Below are 10303 nucleotides of genomic sequence, written 5' to 3'. Positions count from 1 at the left end.
TTTAAATGGCGATGGGAATGATTGCTACTTATCTGTAATGTCCTATTTGTATTCCCATCCTTTGTCACCTTGAAGGAGAAGTGAATTTTGCCCCTGGAGGAGACTGCACGGACACGCTGGGAGTGATAATCAACATGAAGCAGGAAAATGCACAGGGGGTGATTCGACAAGGAGCATGCTTCGTGGTGTGTTAATTGTCCCATTAACAACTGCCCCATCCAAGCAAAGGTGGATGAATGAAGGACAGACAGGCAGGAGGGGCTGAAAGGACACACAGCACTTACCTAGCATCCCCTCCCCTCCTGTCTTTAATGCCTGAGTTGTGCCTGGAACAGTTCGGGAAGAATCCAAGTGTCCTTCGTTACCCAGAATGTCTGATGTCTCCCCGTTGGTGGCTGTATCAGAGTCTGGGATTATTCCATGTTTCTGTGGGAAGCAAAAGCAATGCTTTAGAGCCTGCTGCTCGGAAAGGGAAGGATCGTCAAGTGCTCTTGTCCGTGATACTCTGAATAAACAATTGCTTCAATCATTCCATTAAACATGGCTGGAAGTCAGGAAGGAGAACAGATACTGCAGTTCTCAGTTCAGCCATCCTGACAGAAAGCATGTGATCCCAGCTCTTTTTTTTTGTTTTTAAACATAAATCTGCTGCATAAGATGTTCCTCAGAGAAGTGTCTCCTACAAAAACAACTTCTTAAGACTCCAGTCTACACTAAGAACTCTCAATCAATAGTAGGGGAAAGGACTTTATATAGAAAATCCCTGAAATGGCAATTTATAGGCAACATGAAAATTGAGTTACTGCTACTAGACTTAATTTTTCTGCCCAGATGTAACAGGGGGAAAGGGTCAGCAGATGAATATAAATTTCTTTTATCCCTCTTGCATACCTTCAGTTGCTCCTTCAGCACAACCACTTCGTCTCTAAGGTCATCCCGCTCACTCCTTATGGAATCAAAGAAATCTTTCTGCCTCTCTAGTGCCTGAGTTCCCAACACAGACAGAGGGCGAGGAGATGTGAAGAAAGGAAGGGAGACAAGTAAAGGCCATGAAAAGCAAATGTAGACAAGAATGAGCAGATTTAAGATATTCAGCGGATGGAAGGGGCACAGATGACAAAGGTTGAGTTTACAGATTCAAGGCCCAAGTTTGCATACAGAGAGAGAAACTTCAAATCCAAGAAAGGCACAGCTTATTCAATAACCAAGAATTCCTGCCAAAGACATTCAGAGCCAAATTCTTCATTAGGGATCCTTCAAATGAGGGTCCATTTTTTATTCCTATCTGCTAGACAAGCTAATCCATATCCACATGGATTTAGCATGCACACTGAAGGCATCATGCCATTCCTACATGTTAACAGAAGGGCATGGAAGTAGACCCACTGGATTTCAGGAGCCTTTTTATTTTACATTTTAATTAATTTGAAAACTGCCATTAAGTCATCCTTGGTCTGGGATGTACCATGTGCAAATGCATATTTGGTACCAAACTCCCCCCTCCCAGTATTTCTATATAAGTACAAGTAGAACAATGAAAAAAAAAAAATTAGACAATTTTCAGTTTCAAGCTGCTACAAATTCTTGGACATCACAAACATGGGCAAGCTGCCATATTTCTTTCTCCTGCTCTATTCACAGGAAGCCTTTTAGTGTTCAGCTGGAAAAGAAAACCAGAGTGGGCTTCCATGTGGCTTTGATAAGAGGTGGTGGGAAGGGATGAGAAGCAAGGGAGACTTTCATCCCAACAGCCTATAAATAGCTCTATTACCTCTTTATCCCACTCCCGTTTCTGCTCAGTCCGCAGATTAAATCTGAATAAGCGAAAATTCAGTGCTGATGGAATTGCATTATAAATAGCACTTCCTTTCTCCATATGGCAAATGCAAATGGTGCAGCACAGCAAATCAATTACCCTTGGTCTGAAAGCAGACCAGCTGCTAGATTTTCCTTGGATTTTAAGATACTGGCCAAAGACAAAACTTGCTATTTGCTACTTCACTGGCAACATCTTAGGACAGCCACACCAAGCAAAGGCACTAAGGAGGGTTTTATCCATGGGGTTTTATAAAAGCAGGACCAGGTGGAGAATGGCAGTGCCACTTGGAACAGATTTCAGGAGTTGACAAGTCCTACCCCTATTTTTTTGTCCTTCCACTCTATTGTCTCCTGAAGATCGGAAATTTCCCTGACATAGCTCTGCTGTTTCTGTTGCAGCTGTTGGATTTCCTGAGGGGCAGGAGCAAAACAAGAAGACAGAAAGCAGGTAACAGGTTAACAAAGAAGGCCAAGATTGCAGTGATGGCAAAGAATGAAAAAAGTCAGGTGCTAAAGTAAATGAGTATCTGCAATGCACAGTTTCTGAGATCCCAACAGAACCTGTGCTCCTGAAGACAATCTTCTTATCCACAACATGACTTAAAACAAGTTATACAGTTCTGTTATTTTCCTCTGCATCTCCACAAACAGCTGTCCAAAATGCAACACTTAGGAAGAATAAGATAATACTTAGGAAAGTACTATTTGCATTAGTCAGCTCTGAACCTGTTTGGCCTGAAACACTAATATTTCTTCTGGTGAGAAACTTGAATAGTGAATAAATTTCTCCATACCTCACATTCTCCACTCTACTGCTAACTGGAATGTACCAATCAAAGAAGCCATTAAAAGAAGAAAAAAAAGTTACTTACTGCAAGCATTTCTTCTCTCTGCTTCAAAGCCTCTTTGATTTCCATGAACTGAAACTGCAATATGCTATGAGCGTGCTTCTCCCTCTCAAATTCCTGTGAATAATGGAATATTCACAAGATTATTATTAATCAAAAATAGCATCCCATCAAAATGGGGAAAATAAGCCCAAACACAAAGAAAATGCTTACTGCAATGTAGTTCTTGAATATCCCTCTAATCACAATCCCACAAGAGTACAATTTTTATCGAGTTTGTCCTTTTTCCAAGATGCTATTATTGCACCAAATATAGAAGTGGCATCATTTAGCCCATTTCATAAGCTGAGCAGCAGGCTGAAGAGCTTTGACACTCCAGTCCTACAGACTGCACAGATGAACGGATGGGAATTTAACTCACTCTTCCCACACGGCCATGCACTGAAGGTTAGCTGGACTTTTAAATAAAAAGAGAAAACCACACTGTATCTTCCAGGAGTTGTGTTTTGAAGTGGGGTGTAGTCAAATGCCCCAAGCTACAAGAAGGCAATTCTGAAAACATAAGCCCCAGTTTTTTTATTTAACACCAAATCACTAATTGAATTCATGTAAAATTAAATTCAACACTTAACCATGGAGCTGCCTGAACTGCACAACTCTCCCACAGGCTGTCTGGAGACATCTTTGCGTGTAAAACAGCTCCAGATTAACTTTAGAGATGGAATATAAAAGGAGATGTGATAATATCAATATATCAACTAGCTAGAACATTTCTCCCCTTCCTCAGAAATGGCTTGGGGAAAATTCTCATTTGTATGATCACAAGTACACAATAAGCTGCTATTCCACTTGCCTTAGCAGTAATTAAACCAGCAACTTGTTCAAAATTTTGAATAACAATTTAGCTGCCTCCTCCTAAAGATCTCTACCCCCCTCCAAATCTCTCCCTATGATGTCCCATGCCAGAGCTATTTACATACTTTACTTTTCTCTTCATATTGCCTCCTGGATTCTGCCAGCTGCTCCTCTAACTCTAAGAGCGCATCCTTCAGGGTGTCCACTTGGTACATGAAATTGGTTTTCTCATTGTCCAGTTGAGCATTTGACACCATAGCCTTCTTGTATTTCTCCTCAACTTCAGCTAGAGAGTCCTGCAGAGAACAAGCAAACCCGGTCAGAGTCAGCACTGAAGGACACTTTGCCAACCAAGACCTTCAGTGAGAAAATAAAGCCCCAAACCACAAGCTCACTAAGTTTGCTTATGGAAAGCAGCATGAATCCTGTGCTGGAGGCTTCCCAGCTGTCCCCAAGGTGAGGAAAACCTCCCGTGTCCCCACCACACTTGTGCTTCCAAGCAAGCAGCCTTACCTCAGCACGGATAAAACGCTTCCTGTTCTCTGCTGCTTCAGCTTCTGCCTTCCCGGTTTTCTTCCTTCTCCCTCCTCCCCCTGCCCCTGCACATTGGCAGCTCAAAGCAGCTGCTGAAGATGACAAGTCGGGATTTTTTTTTTAAAGGTAAACTGGCCTCGATCTAAGATCACTTAAGATCTGAGGCCTGAAATTAAGGCAGTCTGACAGCCACTTCACACTAATTTCAGGGATCCTTGCAGTGTGGGAACCCTTAAATACTGACTCAGGGATTAGAATTCACTGTGAAAGAGAAAGCTGCTGCAGCTTTTGTGACCTGATGTGTGATCTCCCATTAGGTTTCCTAAATCACATCCCTTCTTTACAAAATTACTTTCTAAGATACAACTCCCAGTGTCTTGAAAACCCCTTCTACCAGCTTGATTCAAATATGAGACTCTGAGATATTTATAACAACAAATGTTGGTAAAATAAAGATTAGCATAACTTTCCATTTCTGCAGGCAAACTTTGCGCTACTTAATTTTAATACAGAAATAAAAGAGTTATATAAACAAAGAGTTATATAAACGAAGCGGTGTAAATGTGCAAACAAGGAGGACACACATGTCAACATTTTAGTTTACAGATCAAATACGTTCTCTTGGAACTTGTGTAATTTTAATTATTTCAACTGAAGTACGGGTGAGTTTCATATACTTCCTTTTTCAGCCAATAAACAGAACTAAGGATGATATTGGCAAAATCTAGATCAGTTTAATTGACATTTCTATTAACAAGTGAGATGATTTGTCTTGGAGGACATCAATTTGTCCAGTTCCAAATGCTTAACCGTGCTTTGGTGCACTTTCCAGCTCCAGACTGGAAATACCAAGGACAGGAAAGCCACCAGGATTTGGAAAGCTCAGAAAGAAGCTGGAAAGGAAGTATGTGCCAGGAAAAAGTTAAGGAAGTTCTACTCTACTCCTTCAGCATGCCACGTTTTGGTTTCTTAGCATCAAACAGTGCAGCTTAGGTCCAAATCACCCCAAAAGGCAGCTAAGGGGCATGGATTGAAAAACTACCTAAATCTTTTAGTAGAGTGATTATTTTGCTCCATCTGCTAACTCAGTGACCAGGAAAAAACCCCAAATTTTACCAAAAAATGGCTCAACTACTCTGTTTCCATTGAAAACTCACTTAAGATGGCAACACCTTCATCTGTCACAGCGTTGAGCTGATAACACAGTCAGCAATTAATGCTGGCAAATGTTGCATTTATCTATTTGCCTCTTCCAAAAAGCCACAGCTCACATCACTGCTCACTTATGAGGAGGATGGCACATGGATGTACAAGTTGGTTGTGACACTGAAATGTATTTATGGCTTCATGGAATGCTTCAGCATTCCTCCTTCATGTAACAGGCTATGTTACATGGAGTTTTGTTGCAAGAATTCTTTAAGGGCGTCTTCTGCCATCTAAAGATGAAACCAAAATGACACCTCACATGACCTTATAAAAATAAAAACATGTAAGGTTCTAAACTCAGATTTGTTTTTAGTCCTGCAGGAGATGAGTTCTACTTCATCTCCCAATATTGGAAGGTTTCCTGGGTTAGGAAACTATATTAAAAAAACCCCAAATAATCTTAATTTGCTAATAAAATGATAACCACCTCAAACCAGCAAAGACAACATGCAGTAGCAACCTTTCAGTGAACACCTGGAAGCATTTCTCACCACAACCAACCCAGGTCAGAACAGACACTTTGCCAGTTAATGAGACACTCTGCACACAGTTCCCAACCTCTCCAGAACAGCATGCAAGGGCAGCTCTGGGGCTCACACTGGGGCCAGGGTTAATGCTCACACACCAGTACCTTCAGTTCTTTCAGCCCCTGCATGTATTTGCCTTCTACATCCTGAATCTGGTCCTTTAACTCATAGATGTCCTGAGGGAGACGGCGAGAAAGGTCAGTGATGCCAGGGACGCTAACGGGCATAATGCAGCCAGGAGGGACAAGCAGCGCTCAAAGTGCTCCTTTCAACACCTCTCCCACACACGTTAAGGGCTCTGATCCTAAGCTGAGGCCTTGCCAAACAAGCAGATTTCTTGGTTAGGAATTTGTGCTAATTCTGCTTTCTTGGCTGGAAAGAACAGAATCTTCAGCATTAAGGACAAGGCGCAGACCCAGGTTCAAAGGCTCCAACAATCACAGCCCAGCCCTTCTCTACTGATGATCATCTTCTGTCACAGGCTCTCTCCTCTCCTCTCCAGGAGTGCAGTGTATTATCTCCATCCTCCTATCATTCCCTTTTCAGGATGGGAGGTGCCTTTTACAGCTGAGAGATATCACCAACAAAGCTGTTCACTCCTCCTTCACAGCACCCGATTCACCGCCACAACTGCCAGCTTCTTCCTGGGAAAGGAGCCTGAAGGATATTCCATAGTTTATCCTGGGTTTAATTCTCACCTTGATTTCCCTGATGGATGCCTCTGTGTCAGCTGAGATGGACGTGTCCCCACTGCCTCTCCGTGAAGAAGTCCCGCCCAGAGAAGCCAAGGTAGCTGCTGATAAACTTGAGACAGTTCGTGCTCCCTAGGATCACACACAGATAAACCTGCTTAGAACTTTCTTTTCCAGACAAATCACGGGGTTTTAGATTTTTTTTTTATACACACATTACACCAATCCTTGCACTTCTAAATTATGCAGTTTTGATTAAAATCAGACTAAGTAAAAAAAATCAAAATCGAGATTTAACAAAGGAAACTAATGAGAAAATGCAGATCAGAAGTATTTAAATAATACTGCAATAGGATTTTGCATAATTTAGCCTTTAACTATAAATTCTTAATTGGACAAAGTCTTTAGGGGCTAGTATAAACCTGCCAGGCATTTTCAAAACTTGTAATAATACATTCTGTGGAAGCTCTGGAAGCTCCTCTCCTTTCTGGATATTTATTTACTCTGCAGCAGTGGCCACATGAACTATTCAACTGTACTCAGGGTTAATGTAGTAGCCTCCTCTTTTATTATGATGATTTATTTATTTTTACATAAATAACTTAGGTCTCATAACCAAGATCTAATAAACACACACAGTATTTGTGTGGCTTGGCCTAAAGCAGTTTCAGCCAACTGCTGTTGAAGGTCACCTATTTAACATTGAGTCAGCAGGGGCTGAAAAGTTCACCTTCAAAAATCCTTTAGCAGAAGGCTCCAAAAATTCAAATTTTTGCCCCACAATGGATCTTAAAGGAGATTTCTGTACACCCATGGCAAACTCTACCTACCAAAAGGAATGAAGAATGCACTATTGTCAGAATAATTGATAAGATGCTTCTTACCTTCTCAAAGTCTTTTTCTGGCCTTTCCTCAATCTGTAAAAGAGAGATTGAGAAGCAATCATTAATAGTCAATAAAGGGTAAGAGAAAGCAGTAATATACCAGAAATGCCACCACATCCTCCCCCTCCCAAAAAGCAAGATACCAAGTTAGACTTGAAATCTAAAGCTTCCAACCTGTGGTAAATACTCCCCACTCAAGACAACAGGGACTGCAACTTCAAACAGAGATCCAAGACTACAAAACTGATCCTTGAGTCAAACATCAGGGATCAGCCCAAAGTCTAAATAAATGGCTCTTTTAGGGTTTCAGTACTTCCCTGCAATTTACTAATTTAGAAGAGAGATCCTGTACTAAAACTAGTCTAGAAGAACCCAAACAGTGAGAAAGTAGCATTTAGGAGGACAGGAAATTATCATGGATGCAGACAGCTTAAATGTTTAAAAGTTACGGAATATCTCCATCTAAAATGGAACTAAGTGTAAAAAGGACTGAATGAAATGAAAAACTCAGCAGAACTCAACAAGTCCTGAATTCTTCTTGGAACATTCAGCACAGTCAAGATGGTTTCCCAAAAGACTCCTAGAAAATGAATGTCTTCCCCACACCAAGAAGAGTCTAATTGCCAAAGGGAATAGTGTTTTTGAAATGACTGGAAAAACAATCAGGACAGACCTGATTCAGGGGAAGGCAGGGGATAATTGAGGTTAAGTTGATAATTTCCATTGAAAACACACTCAAAAAACCTACATCTCTTTCTAATCAGTACACATTTGGCACAGTTGTTGGGGTTTTTTCTTTGAATTATATAGAATAATACGGGGATGATCCTACTCATCATTTTTGATGCTACCAATGTTACCCTACTAAAAAAAATAATCCCAGAACTGAGAGATACCTGTTACAAATCAGCTTTTTACACTGGCATCTCACAGCTAAAATTCCCTACGAATTAGCATTAAGAAAACTTAAGTCTGAGGCTTTGAAGTAAAATAAGCCAGACTTAAAGCACTAGATCTAAACTTTGCAAAGACACTGAATACACAAAATATTTAGGGAAAACTCCCTCAAATCTCTGAATTTGGAGGCAATAAGAAAGGGTCATTAATGAAGGCAGACACTTAAACTCAGACCCAATGAACAAGAGTTGTGCAAAGAGCTTTTTATTTTCATGCCAGACAGCTCCAAGTGCTGGGTTTGGCAGCCTTCTAGCCCGGCCAAACACTGTGTTGTTGTTTATCAAGACAGCTGTGGCAGTGTCAGTAGTGGCATGTGACAAAAGATTAGTGTGTACACACACATCTACCTCTGGAAATCTGTGTACAGCCTTTGCAAAATCTGTCTTCCAGGGCACAACTAAAAATATTTCTTTTCCTTCAGCCATTTGCACAATGGCCTCTATTTTGTGAAACCAAGTGCAACCTCAGTTTTTAGCAAAATAAAGAAGGGAGTAAATATTGATATTGTTTTAATGATGCATCACATGAGTCAAATAAAAGCTTCCATTTACAAAGGGGAATGCTGAAGACAAGGTGGTGAGAGATACGACTACAGTGAGTGTTTCTACTCAGAGCACCCATAACCACACCTATGAAGCCTGCTACACCTTTATTGCAAAACTATCTTAAGTAATAACTCTAATGGGGCATAATCTTTAATAATGAAAGCTACTGAGTAACATCTAAAATTGAGATGGTTAAGAAAACCAACCAGATTTCATTTTCCCTAGTGGTGCCCTTGCACACATCCATCCGGTGCCATGAATGCCATACTCAGAGCAGTTTCTCCTCAAAACCAGTAACTATCCCTACCAATTTATTTAAATATTAACCCTTAAAAACTCAAACAATTTTGAGAAAAGCCAGTTCCTCACACCAAAATAACACCCCCACATTACCTAGATGCCTTCTGCTACACGACACTTTTCTCAGCAAAAAGCCAGTCGGAAACCAGCAGCATTTAATTTTATGGTTGCATGGCAGTGATAAGCCAAAATCTGTCTTGTAGAAAGAGAGAAGCCTAATCTTAGGTTAATATTTTATTCAGCTTTCATCCTGCTCGTGTTTGGATAAATGTATTCACAGTATCACTCCTTTAAAAATATAAACTTTTCCTAAAGGAATCAGCCACTAGAGGGAACTCCAGGTTTCCAGCCTTCTGCCAGTCCCCCTCTGGCAGTTGATTCAGCAATAAATGAAACACTGAAAGGTCAGGAGAGAAATGTTTATTTTTATTTGATGTTGTACAGAATTCTTGCCCAAAACACTTACCTTCTGTATTAGCATTCAATCAAGAATACTGCTATTATTAAATAGGCTGAAAAGAACTTCTCCACCTTCACAGTACTCAGCACAGCCCTTCATAAAAATATCCTGGCTTTGGGACTTTTCCACACACAAATATAAAGGACTGACAGAATACTTGTCGGTAAAGGAGATTTAAAAAGGGATTCACCTAATGGTACCTTTAATTTACACAATACTACTACTTTTCATTTGCACAAGGGTATGGGTCTGTCTCTAATCACAGATTATCTTCCTCTTCACCAGCAACTGGGGCAATTTGTACTTTAGTGCAAGTAAAAAAGCAGGAAAAGGAAGTAATTTTCCGAGGAACTCCAGCACGCACATCTTTGTTTTGGCTGGTCTCTGCAAAATAAGTGCAGTGGGATCAGAGTTCAGCCTCTTCTGACAGTGATTTCGGAATAAATCCAGAGGCACATTACAAAAATGTCAGCAGTATCAGAGCTCACCACAGCTGGAAACATAACACGAGCAAAGCCACCCCACAAGCCTTTATATGGATAAAGTGCCTGTTTTCCATAGATTAAAAGGGTTAACCCTTGAAGCTCTTTGCCACCAGTGGAGTGTCCCGGCCAAGATGAATCTCTGCAGCACTACCACAGAGCATCCCACCAAACAAACACCTACTGCAAGTAAAG

At 40.8% G+C, this 10303-nt stretch overlaps 1 protein-coding gene across 26 annotated transcripts in view; it reads right to left on the bottom strand.

The window, feature by feature from the left end:
- The window catches only part of LRRFIP1 (LRR binding FLII interacting protein 1), a 109395-nt gene that overhangs the window by 15772 nt on the left and 83320 nt on the right, over window positions 1–10303 (bottom strand). For 20 of the 26 annotated variants that reach the window (XM_032114456.1, XM_032114437.1, XM_032114453.1 and 17 more), the window contains 7 exons: window positions 7365–7397; window positions 6487–6612; window positions 3647–3817; window positions 2691–2783; window positions 2137–2229; window positions 892–984; window positions 285–426 (listed from right to left, as the gene is read on the bottom strand). In XM_032114456.1, the coding sequence (XP_031970347.1) occupies window positions 285–426; window positions 892–984; window positions 2137–2229; window positions 2691–2783; window positions 3647–3817; window positions 6487–6612; window positions 7365–7397 (751 nt within the window). Of the gene's footprint in view, window positions 1–284; window positions 427–891; window positions 985–2136; window positions 2230–2690; window positions 2784–3646; window positions 3818–5892; window positions 5965–6486; window positions 6613–7364; window positions 7398–10303 lie in introns of all 26 variants that reach the window. The other 6 variants (XM_032114444.1, XM_032114455.1, XM_032114449.1 and 3 more) reach the window with 2 other exon arrangements.

This window comes from Corvus moneduloides, chromosome 7 (assembly GCF_009650955.1).
Source record: "Corvus moneduloides isolate bCorMon1 chromosome 7, bCorMon1.pri, whole genome shotgun sequence".
NCBI lineage: Eukaryota > Metazoa > Chordata > Aves > Passeriformes > Corvidae > Corvus > Corvus moneduloides.
This window is presented reverse-complemented; position numbering and strand designations above follow the sequence as displayed.